This window comes from Anomalospiza imberbis, chromosome Z (genome assembly GCF_031753505.1).
Source record: "Anomalospiza imberbis isolate Cuckoo-Finch-1a 21T00152 chromosome Z, ASM3175350v1, whole genome shotgun sequence".
Taxonomy (NCBI): domain Eukaryota; kingdom Metazoa; phylum Chordata; class Aves; order Passeriformes; family Viduidae; genus Anomalospiza; species Anomalospiza imberbis.
This window is the reverse complement of record NC_089721.1, coordinates 30259233-30277673: the sequence shown is the minus strand read 5'-3', so window position 1 is coordinate 30277673 and position 18441 is coordinate 30259233. Positions and strand designations below refer to the sequence as shown.

Below are 18441 nucleotides of genomic sequence, written 5' to 3'. Positions count from 1 at the left end.
GATACATGGTATGGTGTGAATGCAACAAAACTGATACACATGGCTACCTGTTGGGGATGTTCAGTGACAATATACAAGCATGGACTGACTAATTTTGTCACTGATGGGGATTTTAAAAATCACTCCAGCTAGTTTCTTCTTTTCCTGCCAAACTTATTTTACATTAAAGGCATGTTAGCGCTCTTTTTTTTCATCTTGGAAGTACAGGAGTTCAGAGGAATTCTACTGAAGCGGGATTTTCCCTAAAACTGTTTTCCAGTCAGAGACTGAATATCCCTCAGTCTTACAGTGACAGTTTGCATCTTTCCAATGGTAACCAAAATTGGTTGACCTTATCTGTGTGTGGCAGTCCTACAGCTGTTAGTGGGAATGGTGTTGCTATAAGGAGGAGGAGCTGGGAAATCTTGAAAGACCTGCAGCCATACCATGGCTTCATTACACTTTTATGCACAGTATGACACTCGCTTGCAATCAGACTGGTGTCCAGTGACTTTGAAGGAAGAAGATGAAAATGATACCTGTTTTTCCCCCAGGTCTCACCATGCTCACATGCATGGACATTGTGTAAAAGAGACTGAATATTACATTGACACAAATTATTTTGGATTTCTCTCTCTGGGTTCTCTTAGCTGCCCAGACACATAACCCACAGATTCAGACAGTTATTGGTGATCTAAGTGTAGCCATTTCTCTTCACCAAAAGCACCATGTAAACAAGAGGATGTGACTAAACAAAGTTTCCACAGTACTTATAATCTCAGAAAACTACAGAAGGGAAGATCAAAATGGTCAGAGATACAGATTCAAAGTCTTTTCTGAGAGGAAAATAATCTCTAGCAATTTTGTGACACTTACCCACTATGACAACATCCAAAATGGAAAATTTTAGCAGTGTCTTCTTGTCTAAGAGAAAGCTTTTTGCTATCTAGATTTTGTATATTGGAATATTCTGTGACACAGAAGAAATTTTCTTGAATCCTAATTTTTTCCATGGGTAAAAAAAAATCTTCTCCTACTGCCTCTGCAGAAAATGTTAACTATGTTGACACCAGAGATTAATGCTCTTGAAATTATCATAAAATCATAAACCACAAGCTGGGATGTTACAAAAGGAATAAGAGAGTTAGTAATGAGGGCAGATATGTTTTATGGCACTAGAATCCTAATTTTATAAAAATAGTGTTAATAATTCAACAGCAATTACAAAAAAGCTACCTTGAGGAATGATCCAAGAACAGTAATTTCTATCAACTTTCTATCAACTTTCTCACCTACATCTGGAAAATGAACCAGCTCCTAAACATGTAACATAGTATGAGAATAAATGCCATTTTCCTCCTAATGTAAGCACAACCTTTTTGTTTTAGCATCAGCTTTATGATTACTTAGCCTTTTATATAGCTTTGATCATCCTTAGAACAATCAATTCTAAGGATAAGAGTAACATGCACTACTTTTGCAGTTAGCAAATGTGTTGTATCCTAGTGACTTCTTTAGGGTAGATAAACTTTACATCTGTATAGTTTGCCAAAGCTTCCCAGAAAACATTAACACTGAAATGGCTACTAAATCATAGTAAATTAACATGCAACAGTTAATGCAATAACATCTGGTAATAAAAAATAGATTAGTGTGTAATAGCAAAGTTAACACAGTTAGAAAGCAAACTAGCATATCCAGAAATTATATGGAGACTTGTCTGGATGAAAACAGCTCTTCACACATTCTTTTAAAGCTATAGTTTTTTCCTTCTAGTACTTTCTCTCTAGTCATGTCAGGATGTCCTAAGCCAGCACAACTAATGAGAGTTGTTCTAGGTCAGAGTTCGGTGACAGTTCATCCCATTAATATAAGCTGTATTTCTATCACTGTGCTGTACAGTCTGTGGTATAGGACCATGCATGTATTGGATCTGGATATCTCAGCTCATGTTAGGACACATCTTTACTGAGAGTCAGCAAGACAGCAGAATAGATACTTACAAGTGAAATATTAAGGATCAGTTATAATATTCTCTAAAGCTGCATTTTCTGTCAAGGGCCAGAAATATACACTTGCTGCTAACACGTGTTGATAAACCTGGAGAAGGTTTCTTAAAAATAAGAGATAATGGAAGAGTACACTACCAAAGTCTAGGGAGTGACTTTATATTGCTTTTCAGCTTCTTAAGACAGGCACAAGCACAGTCAAATCTGCCTTCTGAGTTAAAATATATAAATATTCACTAAAAGACAAGGGAAAGTAGAATCATTCTGGATGCATTAGAGTTTAATTGGCACCTGATGTGATTTATGTCAAGATGAAACTCTACTTCAGTTTTACCACAAAGACAATGTCATGGTTTTGATCAAGATTGAGAACCAACATTATTTCACTTGACATAACATCACTTCTTTGTCTGTAGAGGTGAAGGAATATATTTTTAACTATTAGGTGATTGTGGTCAATTCCAGACTTCTCCAAAACTAATCCTAGGGGAACTCCCACCCAAAAGTCACTCAGGAGTCTTGCAGATGCCTGGGACTTCCACCCGGAGGATTTGCTCCAAGCCTCAGAAAGCCAGCAGCATTTTTTGTGTGGGTAACTTTACTACTGTGCACCATTTCACTCAAAAATAGGATGTGGGAGCAATTTGGATCACATCAGCATCAGTAGGGAGCTTTCTGTTGATTTCAGCGCTTAAATTGTGCAGATATCCATTTGCATACCAGAAGCTTCAAGCAATAGGGCCCAGACTGTTACTGAAAATACAGTTTGACATGTAAGAAGGAATCAGTTTTAAAAATCTAGTTTGTAGGGCATTCTGCAAAATGTCATGTACAATCAGTGACTGTTGAGTCAGAACAGGTTTGGAAGGATGGCTTAAAATATGTTACCTTCCTGTCCTTTATCTCCTTGTATCTTTGTTGTTCTAATTTCAGTTTTCTCAGTTCTCCTAAACAATCTTTTTCTCTGTATTTCCCCTATATGCTGGAGGTTTTATTTTCTAGTTCTTGCCTTGATATATGGCCCATGTTTATTCACCATCTATACCAGATTGTGAAACATTATTTGCTATTTCAAGAATGTTGTGGCATTGGAAACTAGTTACCACTGTTAGAAACTTGTATTGCAATGATTCCTTTCTCCCAGAGCCACTGGTTTAGCAAAATTATCTCAACTGACTTACACAATGCTGCTTACTAATATTCCATGTAGGCTTTTTGTGCTGGATACATGCATGTTGATTAAGGAGAAAGCTGAAAAATAGACTCGGGTAATTACTCACTACCTAAAGTCTTGCCTGCCCAGCAAAGTGAGTTCTGTTTCCAGCTGGCACCTCTCAGACTTTGAGTCTCTGTGATACTTCTGCAAGGGAAACACTCAGCCCTCTGTCCTCTGGCATCCACCATTACCCAGCAAAGCTGATTGAAATGCTCTTGCTACCCCTTACAGCAGTGATGCGACATGATGTGTTTGCTCATGCCTGTGCTGGCTGCCTCCTGCTCCCATCTTGAGGCTGTGTGTGTCACTGAAGATGGTAGCTCAAAAGAAAATAAAACTGCTGCTCATTGACATACACTGCTCATCTTCCCCAAAGCAAACTGTAGGAAGAGCAGTACCTGTGAATTTCCAGTTAGTGTAGAAACATAGAAGACAGGGGAAGGGTATGCATGTAGAATACAATTAGAAAAATGTTTTTTGTAGCATTGGTGAACATTTTGTAGGCAGAGTGCATTTTTCTCAGACTCAATAGCAATACCTCAACATTAAGGGGATCTCACTTTTAACCCCTGTTTCTTCTGCTGCTAGTGAAGTGCAAAGGAATCTGGCTTTCTAGACTAGGACTATCTGAGTAGCTGCTTGCAAGAAGCATATTAATTGTGTCTGTCTCTGTATTTATTTAGTTGTTTTATTTGAATCACTGCTCTAAAGGACTGTGGCCATATGAAATTTTCCTTGTTCCTTCCCCTCTTTCTTTAGCCTTCACTCAGTACTTCTCATCTCTTCTTCCACTATTTGCCTTACAAGTATTTTTTGCCTTGTAATACATGTGTTAGTTACACTTTGCCAATGTTTTTCCAGGTGTTCCTGAAGCAAAAGTTACTTGGTTTAAGAACAAGGTCAAGCTGTCCTCTACTTACCACCTGCATAATGGTTTGCTCTTAATAGCAAATGTTTCTCTATCAGATCAGGGCTTATACACCTGCAAGGCATCCAATATTCATGGGGAAGTAACTGAAAGCTCCCAGCTGTTGGTTCTTGGTAAGTCCAGGGTATCTTGGTATTTTGGACTAGCAACAAGATTAATATGGCTACTGACACAGCCAGATGGCAGAACTAATCGGTTGTTGTGGAAAGAGGAAATGGCATGCAGGCAGCCCTGTTCTAAGAAAAGCATCAGTCTCCATTTGTACTCTGGGCAGCATCAGCTGAAGCAAGGTGGTGGTAAAAGGAAAGTGGATAAGGAGAAAATGTCTAAGAACAGGGATTGCACCTTCAAGTCCCAAGATACTCAGTTTAACTCTTTCAGACTTGCTAGGTAAGAAAAGCATATATTAACCATGTCTTAAAGTGACTATCTTAAAATGAGATTATGGCATTTTTTTCCCTGTGAAGTGCTCTGTCTCCACTGAGCAGTCTTTCTTTTCAAGGCTTTGTGATACTGACCCACTTCACAAAGGTGCATTAAACCAGTGCCCTTCTAAAAAGTACATCTCAAGTTCTGTGAACAGTGAATTTTACTTTCCCCTGTGCTTTTAAACACCAGACAGAAAGCCCATCTGCATGATTTGAAAGAGAGTGGCAGCTGTGAAATGTGAGTGGAAGGGGTACCTGGTGGGAACTGGAATTGTGGGAAAGGCGTTTCCTTTCCTAGAAACTGATCTTCTATAATTTCTGCATGCCTGGCAGATGAATGGTCCAGACAGACTTTTTAAGTACTTTAGTTGTGCATTTGGTGGTGAAGTCTCAAATTTTGAAACCTATTCCCCACAACTGGGGCATTAGACCATCCACTACAGCTCTCATCTTTCTTAACTAGTGAGTTTCCAGAGGATGTATAACAGTGAGATTTTCACAGGCAATAGTAAAATGAAGATTCAAACTTTTCTACTACTAATCCAGACTGACTTTAAAATCTCAGTCTAAAAAAATAATTTGGAAAAAAATCAGCTGAATTTCAGCCTACAAATAAAGACTTCTAGTTGATCTCTGAATCCTTTTCTGATCATTATAGTTGGCTTAGCTTTTAAAGATGGTAAGTTACTGTGAGTTATGCAAGCTGCTTATGTTTGTAAGCAAATTACATTTTTAGCTCCTTGATGGAACACAACAGTTCAGGCATCATTGACCTGTACTCCTGGTGCTGAATGCTATCAGCAGTAGAAAACTTGCAGAATGTGTGCCATGATCTAATTGAAAGGGAATGAAGCCAGTATTCATTTTGATCAAATATTACATGATTTTCATGACAAGCAGAATTGGGAATGCTAGGCATTACTTCAATTTTTAAAATAGCGTTGTGATTAGTAAACAACTAAATCCTGCAGTTCTCAGCATAGACTGATCCTCTTGAGCTCTGAACTCTTAGTCCTTTGGAGTTCTGCCTAACAGGATCTGGCAGCGTTATAACCATATTTAATTAGGGCTTGGTCCAGGTTGTAGCAGACACTAGAAGTTTTTCACAAATTGTCATGAACATTTGATTTGGCTTCTATGCTGCATAAATTTGGTTTTTCTTCCAAGCTGCTGTATCTTCTGATACTATATAACTCTGTCACATATGAATAGGGACAACCAGAATGCTGTGGTAACCTTCAGAGATGATATCTTTAATTTTGTGGTCACATTGATACAGATGTTATTTTAATAATTTCTCCAGCACCTTACTTAACATGAGGCAAGGTTTCAGTAGTTACCCAAAGTTGCTTAATCTGACCTTCTGAAATGGCAATGTTGCAGCACAGGGAAAATGGCAGCAATATCTGGGGAGAGGGAGGTGGGTGGGGTAGGGGGAGAGGAGGAGTGAGGTCTATATCCCAGGATGTTTTCTGCTATAGTGCTACTCATTCTCCCAATCTGTTACCAGAGCCTCCAAGACCTCTTCCTTACCTAGAAGACTTGACAGCAGTGCTTAGCACTGCTGGGCCCAGCACCCTTTCGGTGATGACTTCTCCTTCAGGAACAAAACTGACTGTCAGTCCAGGGAGCTCTGCTCTCATAGGTAAGTCAAGTGCTTTAAGATTTTTAGATTTTAAAGTCTTTAGAGTTTATATTACAGTTATGCATGTGGTTAACCTTTACATTAAGGATTTGGTTATCCAGACATGGGCACTGAGAAAAAAGACATCAAACCAATTGTTTGTTGTGAGTCATAATCATTGCCAAATATTTTTTAGACCTCAGAAATTCATTTTTAAAAAGAAAGTCTTTTAATTAGTCCAAAACTGCATGCAGAATAAGGGCTCCATAGTGCCACCCTTTATATATATATACAGCATCCTGTAAGAAGTGGTTCCTGTCCTGGGGGGCTGGCAATTATTCAACACAAAGACATGGCAGACCAGTGTACTACTTGATCTAAAAGAAGAGACATTGGTGGTTCTGTTTTAATTTTTCTTTTACATCTGGGTAGTTGCCTTGCCATATGTCTGCTACTCATGTTGTATATCCTTCTTCAGAGCCTTTCCCATAGTTTTGCCTATCCCCCTCTACATGTTTTGATCTTGCAAACACTCTGTTTTGATCTGTTCATTTTATTTCTCTTTCTTAATTCACACAATCAGTGTTTGCATGAAGCCATATAAGGAATCATTCATCCCAAATGAATGCTTTTCTTCTTTTCATCCTTTTCTGCCTTCCATATAGCTTTACCTTCTTTACACAGCAAGTTCTTCTTGTAAACTGTAAACTCCTGTAAACTCCTTTCAGATCTGTGGGTGTGATTTGTTTGCAAAGAGATTCTCATTCTTTTCTAAATTTCAGGGAATATTTTTTTTATTTCATTTCACAGGCTGCTTTGAAACTGTTAATTGTCAGGCTCAGATAGGCAAACAGCTTCCCTAATGAACATATTACTGCATATCATGAAAACTTGTCAAGCCCTACAATTTCAGAACTATCTTTTCTCTTTTTAGGGGTAGGGATCTGAAACTTTTAGCAAGGGTTCTGCAGATGTGATGTGATGTGAGTGTTAATAAATCTCTGCACCTTCCAAAGCATCCTTTTCTCACATTTAATAGTAATTTTAAGATCTTATTTTCACAATGAAGACATTCTATTTATGTTTTTAGTTTTGTGTGGTTAACTCTTCCAAGTATCTGCATACATCTGCATACATTTGCAATGGCTTTTAGCCTGCAGCTCTGGATTACATTTCTACTTGCACAAAAACTGCATTGAAATAGTCCTCAGTGGGAAAAATATCATAGGTATTTATTGGCATTGAATAAATAATTTTGAGTATGGTTTTATTGTGCTCACTGATTTAAGACTGGGTCATACTCCTGTTTCATCCATTTCCTCTCAGATTTCCAAAAAGAGGATTTTAGGACTTTCAGGCAGTTTTTATTGTTTAAAAGAAGTAATTGGATGACAAAGAGTTTTCTGCACTGCCTGTATACAACCATGTCCTGGTCAATTTCATTTGGGCATGTCACTCTGCTGTTTCACTTCATGGGCAAGGAAATTCCATGGATTGTAATTGCAAAATAGCAAACCAGTTTAATTCTTGAGGCAGTTCCCTCAACTTCACTGAGTTTTACTGGTTTGAATTTGAGCCTTGTTATTATTCAAACCTAGGAAAATCTTCTGAGATATTTTTTCTAGCAAAAAGTCAGCATGGAATGGGCTATCCAGTCAATTAGAAAATTGTCCATTGATTCTTTCTGTTCTACTACCCACCCAATGAACTTTAATCCTGCTGAGTCTTTCATCATTTATTATGTTGAGGTGTTGGCTTTACATTGTCTGGATGTCCTGTAAAAGAATTTTGGGTATATAAATTGCTATGTGTGAGATCCCTTGTCTGTGCTACTGTTAGGTACCAGTATCTCTTGGGACTCAAAACACCTTCAATTAGACATACATTTTGAAATCTAGGCATATGAGTAATTGTTGATTAGTGAAAGAGAACAAAATACGTGTAAAGAAACAGAGTGAAATGTGAGGAGTGATAAGCTCTGGGTAAACATTTTATTTTACAGGAGTTAAAGACAACAAAGGTGAAAAATTATGTTAGAAACCTGGATAAAGTCATGCCAGAGTTTAAGAAAAATGGGAGTCAAAACTTCATTAAACATTGGTTTCATGCTTTGGGGGGTTAAAAAAAATGCAAATAGAAAATTTAATACAGCAATGGAAGTCTAAAGCTGCAGGTGAAAACTTGTTTAGAAATTAACAGCTGTATCAAATATAAAAAAACTGATAAATTGAGCTGCAAGGAGATAAACAGAACTTCCAGATTATTATACATGCTATACACTGTATTTTACAAAGTGGATTTGTGCAATGCTTCCACCATCATTTCAACCATCTAAAATTATTTACTTGCTGTCTGGAATCATCTGCTATGGGTTTCTTCTACTTAAATTACAGGGGAGCTGCAGAAGATAAAGATCAGTGTCATAACATAGATACCTGGTTTGGAGGTTTTCCTTCTCATTGCAAGGGTCATTGAAAAGTCATTTATGTGCCTTCACAATAAAAGCAGAAGAAACTATCTGTTTCCCATGCCTTGCCCAACAGAGTCAGCAATATTTTTATCTTATATACTTCTTTTGCTTCTAAAGTTTTGAGATTCCAGCCAGCTTTCTAGGCTCAACTCATCATCCAGTTGAAGAACATGATGCAGATGATGGCTTGCACAGATAGATGCCTACTCTACTCCTTCACAAATGTTAAAAATATGTGCAGAGTACTGCAGTCTTACCCAGTCCTTACATTCATTGTCAAGTTTTGCAGTAGTCACTTGTGTGTTATCTGCAGATCACACACCTGAAGCACAGGATTATCTCCAAAGCAGAGCTAGAACACCCATGAGCTTTTGGGAACCCATGAAATATTTCTGGGTTTTATGGTAATGCAAGTTTACAATCAGGGATGAGCCATGGACAGTCATGCACATTCTGATGTTCTTGGCTCATGGCAGACACACAAAAAGACTTTACATTGTGCCTAAGATAAAACACAGTTGATTTCTGAAGTGACACAAATTTATGTTTCTCTGGAAAGTTTTCACATTAGATCTTAATCTTAATAATGTGACTGTCATTGGGACTTTTTAAATTTTGATTACAGTTTTCCTGAATGTTGGTGATGAAAATATTATAAGGAACACTGCTCTTTTCAACACAGAAAAAGTGTTTTGTTTGTCACCTGATAAGAATTTCTGGATTATAAAAATATTCATGACCATTTGATCTCTGTCAATTCTGATTACTTTTTGGTGTTATCTTTTGGAATTAAAGGAACATCCTACGGTCATGTATTTTCAGTAGTTTATCAATGCTATAAGTATCAATTAATCTTTTTACACAAATCCTTAGACACATTTCCATGAGTCTTCAGCTTTGTAAATGTTAATATTGGCAGAAACCAAGGTTGTAGCATCCAGTGTTCCTGACATCTAACACTCCTGCAGAAAAGGCTTTGGGCCTATCAAGAATATTTGTTTTCATTTGGGTTCAAGCTTGTTATTTCCTGTATTTGAATATAATTCAGTGGGAAACTGAAGATCTTACAAATCCTCATGGAGATTCACTACAACTTCTCATATATGTTGTATTATTATTGGAGACCAATAATCAGCAGACTTGGCAAAAGACACAAAATATGATTTTAAAATATGTCCTTGTTTCAGCACTGATGAACACTGAACATATTGCAATTGTGTTGTACAGTGAAAGATGAAGCTTTAATGACTTTGACATCTATACATTAGTTATATTTAAGTGAGAATTTTTGAAGGAACATTGGAAGTTTCAGAAATGAATACTTCTAGGAATATGAACATGTAGAACTCCCTGTAAAATTTCAGACTGAAGTAAAGAAGGTGGAAGGAAAATGTTATTTTATGGAATCTGATAATATGAATAAATGGGTAAAAGCCTAGGCAATTATTTGAAGTCTGATTCCCATCCCTCCTTACTTGTAAGTGATAGTGAAAATTACTGTGAAGTTACATCACAAAGTGTATTGTGAAGTTACATCACAAAGTGTATTTTTCTATGACCAGAAAAGTACAGTCAATTGTAAAAAAAAAAAAAAAAAAAAAAAAAAAAAAATATATATATATATATATATATATATATATATATATATTGCTGGACCATATTTATTGTGTTCTCCTTGATTACTTCCATATTTACTCACTTCACAAATTAGAACATGATTTTACTGTCAGCACTGCAAACATAGTCCCAAAAGGTAGGTTTTTTTCCGGTTTTATACATTATCCCAAATGACCACAGAATTAGAGCAGCTTTGCTGCCAATTTCACTACCGCTTCAGAAGATGACTGGCTGCACAACAAAGCCTTGTTCTGCAAATATCAATATTCAAAATGCAGCTTTTTTTAAAGATGAAGTGATAACAAAACCTTTTTCACTTAAAAGATACAAAGGATTTCTCTGTACCAAATTTACTGTATTTCTCATTTTTCTTTTTCTGGTAGTAGCATATCCCACTCATTTTCTAGTAGAATTGCTTAGGTTCCCAGAAGATCACCCAGAAAGCAGAATCAAAAAAGAGTCACCTTGTTTGCAATGGCCTTTTGAGTATGAATAAATTACTTATTTAAAAGGTCCAACTGCCTTGGAGTCAAAGCCCAAAGTTCAGACTGTGGGTCAGGTTTTTTTATTATTTCAGAGGGGATCTCTTCAAACCCTTGACTAGTACTTGCCAGTAGGTTTAATGGTTATCTAGATGTCACAGCAGACAGAAAAATTAACCTAGAGGTCTTTGCGTGTTCTTGGGTGCATTATAGTGAGCCAAATGTGCAGCTGACTACTTAAGGAGAAGAACCAGATCAGATAGATAGACTAATGTCAGGATCAAACTCTTTCAATCAGAGCCAGAGAAGTTAATGCTGCAGTTGTTTCTAAGTACTGTGCCATAACATCTGGCTCTCACAGGACTAACACTTGTTCAAAAATCAGTGTGAAAAGTAATAAATGATCCCAATGGATACAATTGATCTCATCAGTACAAATTTCTTTCAATGTTTGGTGATATACTCAAGAGCAAGAGTATATCTTCTTGAAAGTATGTTTTCTTGTAATTCCCCTTTGTTCTTCCCATCTCTATCATGATCCTGTTTTTACTTTTCCTATATTTGGGAATTATTGCTGTATTAAAATTTGAAGCAGAAATGCAAAATAATTTGCAATCTGTACAAAGCCAGCAAAAAGAAAATTTGTGAGTAATTACAGCTAAACTGGCATCTGTGCTCCCCTTATGGAAAAAGACAGCTGCAGAAGCTGTGCATTAGGATTCAGATAAAATCATGACTATCTGAGAAGTTATTTTCCATGCCATTTTTTCCTCCTCATTCTCTGTAATAAATTGGCCATCATGTTTGAAAAGAACTTCTAATGCTAAAGAATAATTTTAGCAACTTTATTTGATATTAGCTTTATGTCTAGTGTGATGAGGATAAAGTACCAGGTACATTCATGGGATAGCCTGTCCTTTTAATTGTGTTATCTGTTCCTTTCAATTTTTGTCTTGGTAAAAAGTCTGCCTTGTCACTATATGTGTGACAATTCCTGGGTAGGTACATGACCTTTCTGTAAAGACTAGAATTAAAATTCAGATCAAGATTATGCCATTATCTTTGCATTTAATTGCCTGATCACATATTATCACATTGATTGCATCCTAAATATTATATAAAGTTCATAGAATGTTGCAGCATCTACCTTCTACATCAGAGTACAGCAGACTATGTCAGACTACACTGCAGCATTGCATTGAAATGTGTTGCTTTTTTTGCATATACACACTCTGTACATTTTGGGTTAAAAATTACATGATGATACCTCTGAATGGTTGAACATTTTGACTACACTAAAACAGTGTTTGTTTTTCAGGCAATCAGACACTAGTCCAGCCACTGCCAAGCTCTGAACACAAGGTCAAAAGAGTGATGTCCTCTAGGCAATCTGCTGCTTTGAGTTATTTCCTGCCTATTATTTTGTGCCACAAATTATCTAATCTGACAACAACCACTGATCTATAGTAGTGGTCAAAAGGCTTCCATATAAAATAATATCACTGGCCTTTGGGGCAACATCTGCTGAATTTTGAGTTTGTTGAAAGAGTTGCAGCCTTTGAACTTTTGTCTCTAATCTTTACCTGAATCACTGATCTAGATTTTTTTTTTTCTAATGAAAGTAATGCAGAGTTCCACTGAGACAAATCATTGTGTGTAAATGGTAGTATCAAACTTATGGAGGGTATCCTGATATGGAGACATCTCATTCTGCCAGCTTCCTTCACATAAAAGATCTTTTAGACTCTTACAAAACTTGAGATTTGTTCTAGAGTGTTAAGTGAGTTTGAAACACTATGGGATTTCTGACATGCTGACTCAAGGACTTCTTGATTACAAGTTTAGAAGCAACCTCTTCCTCTATGACAGTCCTCACATCTCACAGAAGGACAGAAGTTACACCTTCTCTGAAGCAAGCATCATGGCCTTTCCCAAACCTGTCTGTCCTCTACCTCCTCTGCCCTGCATTTTTCATTTTACAAGTGCCACCTGAGATGCTGTTTCAAAATGTAGCAAGTTTATATTGGGTTATGAAATATAGAAAAACCTCTACAGCAGCACTGACATTTGCAACTCGGTAATTGCATTATGTTGGTAATTGCCAGCTCTTGCTGTGCCTTTTGTTGAACTCCCTGTGCTGTACTGTTGTTCAGTGCTTGTTCCATGAGTTTCATCTGACTGCTATTTTTTCCCATAAATGGACAGTTAACCTGGTGATCCACAGACCTGGAGCTGTGGCAGTGGTGGAGCAGAAGTTTACAGTTCAACTCCTTTTACATTTTTGTCATGAAATTACTAAACCTGTCAAAGTTAGCTTAGGTGGTCATTTGAGTATGCTGTATCCATTACTGTAGGCTTTGATTTTTGATTTGCCATTGTAGATTGTATTCAGAACAGTCCTTATTAATACATGTTTCTCAGTGTGTAGGATTTCTGTTGTCAGACTAAGTTTTAGGAAACAGTATTAACTCCCAGAGCTTGAAAATTCCCTTGCTTTTTAATGGGTGCACCATGTGTCTGCGTATTTGGGAAGATTTTTTATAACCAGTGTGGGGCTGGGAATGAGCCTGACTCAATTTTTGTTGAATACCATGTATATTTGCAATGCTATGTAAGTGATATCTAATAACAACAACACTGTGGCATTGGGTAACCAATTGAGGTGTTTTGAGAACTATTAAAAACCATGTCATATGTTTAGTATAGTATGTTTCAACTGCACCTTTGCAGCCATAAATAGTTATTTTAAATGCCTTTTTTTTTTAAGTGCTACTGTTATCAACTCAATTGGCTTATTTCAAGAATTCCTAAGTATATAGTTTTCCTTGTCTAGCATAAATTCATGTTATTTGCATTGGCTTAAAAAATTATAAGTAAAAGTTGTATTTATACAAATATTAATTATTTCTTTTGGTTATTTTTTCAGATTCCATTGCTTTTTATAAATTTTATTTCATTCAGTATGTGAAAGCAATAAGAAACAATTTGCATAATAGCAAACAGCTAAGTGTCTGTCACTTTATAGTATCTTTCCCTGTAAGAGAAACTACAAAGACATGTTTCTTAGTTTTGCCTCTTCAGCAAAACAGGTATTACATACATGTAACTTTCAGACATGATCTTACCTACCTTCCTTTGGTTTAAAAGCTGAATACATCCTGTCAATTTTTCTTCCTTGGTTTAAAAGCTGAATACATCCTGTCAATACAGGATGGAATTGAATTTTAACTCTATTCCATTTAACATGCATTTCTCATTTCAGTCAGCTAAGGAGAAAATAAGCCCTGACAGGAAACTGGGGAACTGTTTCTCACTACCAGTAATCACCTACATAGTGTGAACACACTAGCACAGTGTCAGCCACAACATACTGGTTCAGCACCAAACTTGTATCTATTCTGATTGATATGTGGCTTCACCACAGTTTGTTCAAAGCATTTTGTTCCTCACTTCATCCTTAATCTGGTTTCTATTTGAAAGCATACTTTATTTCCTTGAATGTAGAGTTTAGAGTGGAAATACTGTCATGTTTCAAGTCCTGTAGGAGCATTACATTTATTGCTTTAATATAATTTATTACTGTCCACAACTCTTTTCTGTTAGAGTTCAGTAAAATAATACAGAAATAAAAAATCAAAGAAACTACCTGATCTTGGTCTGAAGTCTTCACTCAGATTCCATCTTTAATAAATATTAGAAACATTTCCTGGGGCTAATCATCCTGTTAATAGTAAATTAGAGAGTTATTTGTTAGACAAATATGAAAACATTAAAATAATCTATATTTTTAAATAGACAACTATTTTAAAGGCAATGATATATTTTTTTTTTAATTTACATTTGTAAATGTATTTAGTACTTGCAAAATTCACTTGACATTTTTACCATTGTTTTCTATACCGTATCAGGCTGCCAAAAAGAAAAGGAATCCTAAAATCAACAGCCTTTGCACTTGTTTTTATCAGGTCTGAAAGTGCAAAAGTGGTGCATGGTTTGTATTTTGTTCTCCTAGTCTCAGCATGTTAGCCCAGAGCCTGTCTGCAACTACAGTCATTCAGAAACTGTTGCAAAGGTGTAATGGGGAGCTGAATTTGGCCTGGTGTCCATGTATTCCTTCCTCTCGAGAAATGCTGCATTTCCCTGTGGAATGGTATCACCCTCCTGGAAGACCCTATAGCTGTGACTGTTAGAATGATCCTTACTTCCTTTTTGTACCCCATTGGCCCAGAGCCAGATAACCCAGACCTCCCAGACCCTAGATAAAAAACCCCACAGCCATTATCTGTCTTCTTTTTCCTCCTTCTCCCCAGAGAATAAGCACCTGGAAACAGAGCCTCTGCGAATATCTCGCCTGGTTTCTGAAGCTTCGTATCCCTGCAGGTCCCCCAAGGCTGGGCTAGCTTAGCAGTTCACGGGGGCTGACATGGGGGAAAGCTTCAGAGAAACTGTTAGAGTTGTGGAACATCAGTCTTCCCTTTCCAAATATTCCCTTATTATCCTTGAAACATTAACATTTTCCCTACCAGAAGATGACATTTTTATTTGATTTTTTTTCTATCTCCAGCTTTTGCACATAAGTGGCTCATCCTGGCTTTGAATTAATTCAAAGACCCAGTAATCTTTGAAGGGAGGATGAAGGCAACACTTTCTTTCTCTGCTTAAGGACTGAAGGAGAAAGGCCCTCTTACACCAGAACTTTGACTGCTCAAAACAGTCCCAAAAATGTGTTCCCTAATCATCTTCCCATGGGTGCCAATACCTGAAAGCTCAGCAATAGCTGTGCTGTCAGGAAAAAAAGACAGCTTTTCCTTCTTAGTCATTATAGGGATGGGTTTTGAGCTTTGAAAGGATAAAACAGTCAATATCCACAGAGACTGGGGAAATAGAGAGTAAGTATTAGTAATCTGCATTAAATTATATTAAAGTTATTCCTGGAAGATAAGAAGGAGATATTGATGGAACATGTGATTTTATTGCACTCTAGCTCTCACTATGCATAAAATATTATCCCACAGCCTATGCATCCATACACATGGGAAATGTATAGGAGATGTTACTTGTGGAAAAGTTTTACTGTTAAGTAATAATTACTCACTAGTAGTGCCTATCTAGGCAATAGCTTTGGGAAGTTTTCCCCCAAATTACTATCTAGGCAATAGCTTTGGGGAGTTTTACCCCATATAACTGATTACTGGCTGCTCCTTTAGCCTAATATTTTATATATACATTTTGGAGGAAGAAATAATATAAAAGCTGGTAAAATAGTACTAAGAAGATGATATTGTTTATCTTAACAATATTTTTTTAAAGAAAAACAGCATAAACCAAGACCATCTGCATTTTGAATTCAGGTTCATCTCCTCTGTGTGTAGCATCAAGCTGACCTTTCTGCTTTCTACATTTACACTCTGCAGACTCTTGCAGATGCAAACAATTAAATTGGACTCACAGCATGCCTGTTTTAATTGTCTTGGCTATATGCTGACCTGTGGAAATCACTACACTAATCTTAAAGAACACGTAAACTACAAAAAAAATGGAATCATCTAGGAAAAAGCCATAGAGCCACTTTTTAAGTTTGTCCATTTTCTCTATATTCCTTTGTCGTCCATTGTTTTAACTTAGGCAGTCTTTAAACAATAAGACTAAAATCTTTCATGTCACTCCTTTACTTGAGGATTAGTATCTTGGAAACTGCGTAAGTTATTTTTCAGCACAAAAGTGGAAAAAATGTGGAACAGCAGGAATAAATAGCTTACAAAATTAGGGAAAGGGAATGAGCAGCAGAGAATGCTGTGTCTTTGTTGTCAGGAGGGGAGTGCTGGGTAGAGATAACTGCCAAGGATCAAACTGCATTAGATCTTGCCAATGAAATTAAAACAAATAGCAGTCTCTTTGTCCTTATAAATACAAGTAAAAAAAGGGAAGAGGTGAAACCACTGGGTGCAGTTTGTACTCTGTCTGTCTGCTTTTTTATTGCCCCTTTTTCCTTATTTCCTTATTTTTAAACATTTATCTGCGTTTACTAGTTCATTTCCAGTGCAACTTTGTCATTGTGACTGCAGAGTCTACTCTGTGTCTGTCAGTCTTTTGCCAGGGAGCCCTTGCTCTCTGAAATACCAGTTTCACAGAGTGAATGAGTCCCAAAAGGCAGCTGTATCCAGCCCACCTCTTTCCCCGCTGTGCATACAGGCAGGGTTTGACAGCAACAGGGGACTAGCAAAGACTCATGTACCCAATGCATCAGTGAGAGCCCCAGTATTTATCCTCCTGAGTGGCAGTTTCTCCCCAGTGTCTGGATCTACCGCTCAGCATGAAAATGGGTGGGGCATACCACAGGTCACCACTGGTATTTTCCATCTTTTCTGAGATCTTCTGCTTTATAGGCAAGAGAACTTCAGTTTTCCTGGGCAAGGGAGTATCTTCTGTCATAGGAATTTTGTAGTTGGAGGTATGATTGATGGCAAAAGGCACAAAAGTAAAGACTACAGTAGCCCAGTCCCCTAGTGGTAACTTACAGGTATAACCAAATTCAAAAGGGTCACAAAGGTTTCTAAGCAAAGGAATGAGTCCCTTAAATCGAGGATTTGGTCTTAATGATGTTTGAAAATCAAATTCTTCAACATTTCTGAGCTGATTAATGACAATGGTATTTTGTTGTAGGCACTGTACTTGCCCAGTATATGTTAGTTAAGGTTCTCCTCAGATGGACCAACAAGAATGGAAGGAAGAGCAGTAACAAAATGTCATGTTGCAGCATTTATTAATTGTGTAGTGCAGCTGCAGAGGCTTCACATTCACATCTTCATTTGTCTCAGTGAATAATAAATAGTAATCAAATTACATGGAGATGGCAGTATTGAAATATCAGCTGATGGATTATTCCTTCATCTTAGAAGAGTCTTCTATTTTTAGTATTTTGAATTCATACTCTTCCTTTTTTTATCCCATTTCTTTTGAACAGTGCTCATGTGAAAGTTGATGTATATTTTATGTTTGTTTATACAGGACAGTTCTTTCAGAAGGGATTTTGTATACAATATAGTCATTCAGGCACATATGTATTAATACAAACGAAACAATATAAAGCTTCAGTATAACCAACTAACCATGAGAATAGATTGCATTTGCAGAAACTTAGAGACCTTCCATGTCTCAGTGACATTTATAGCAGTGCATGACAAGCCTAAACCAGAAGAAGTCCTAGTGATATATGCCATCCCTCACATACAGCATTTCTGCCTCCCCACCCCTGCAATTGGTGGGGGTGGGTGACACTATGGAAATTACCTAGTTCTTATTTTTTTCCCCAGGAAATAGGCAAGACAACTTAGCTGACTTTCCCAAGTTCTACCAGTCTTACAAATTTTCTGGAATTCATCATGAAACTGGCAAAGTGTTCAGCTGATATGAGAACCACAGTAAAAAGTGTCTTGTAGATACACTTCTTCAGGTCAACAGGCAAAGGACTTACTGAGAATTTAAATCTCATCATCTGTGCTTGTGATCCATAGACCTCACACAATGCTTTAGAATATCAGGGTTTTTTTAGTTGCTGTTTTTGGCATGACCAAAAAAAAAAAAAAAAAAACAAAAAAAAAAAAACAAACAAACCACAACCCAACCAAACCTGTAAAGGCTCGATTTTATCTCTTCAGTTTTTCAACACATTTTTTGTGTAAAAAAAT

General features: G+C 36.9%; 1 protein-coding gene across 2 annotated transcripts in view; it reads left to right on the top strand.

The window, feature by feature from the left end:
- The window catches only part of ADAMTSL1 (ADAMTS like 1), a 173697-nt gene that overhangs the window by 143198 nt on the left and 12058 nt on the right, over nucleotides 1-18441 (top strand). For both annotated transcript variants that reach the window (XM_068175688.1, XM_068175687.1), the window contains 2 exons: nucleotides 4066-4245; nucleotides 6071-6205. In XM_068175688.1, coding sequence (XP_068031789.1) covers nucleotides 4066-4245; nucleotides 6071-6205 — 315 coding nt within the window. The remainder of the gene's footprint in view (nucleotides 1-4065; nucleotides 4246-6070; nucleotides 6206-18441) is intronic.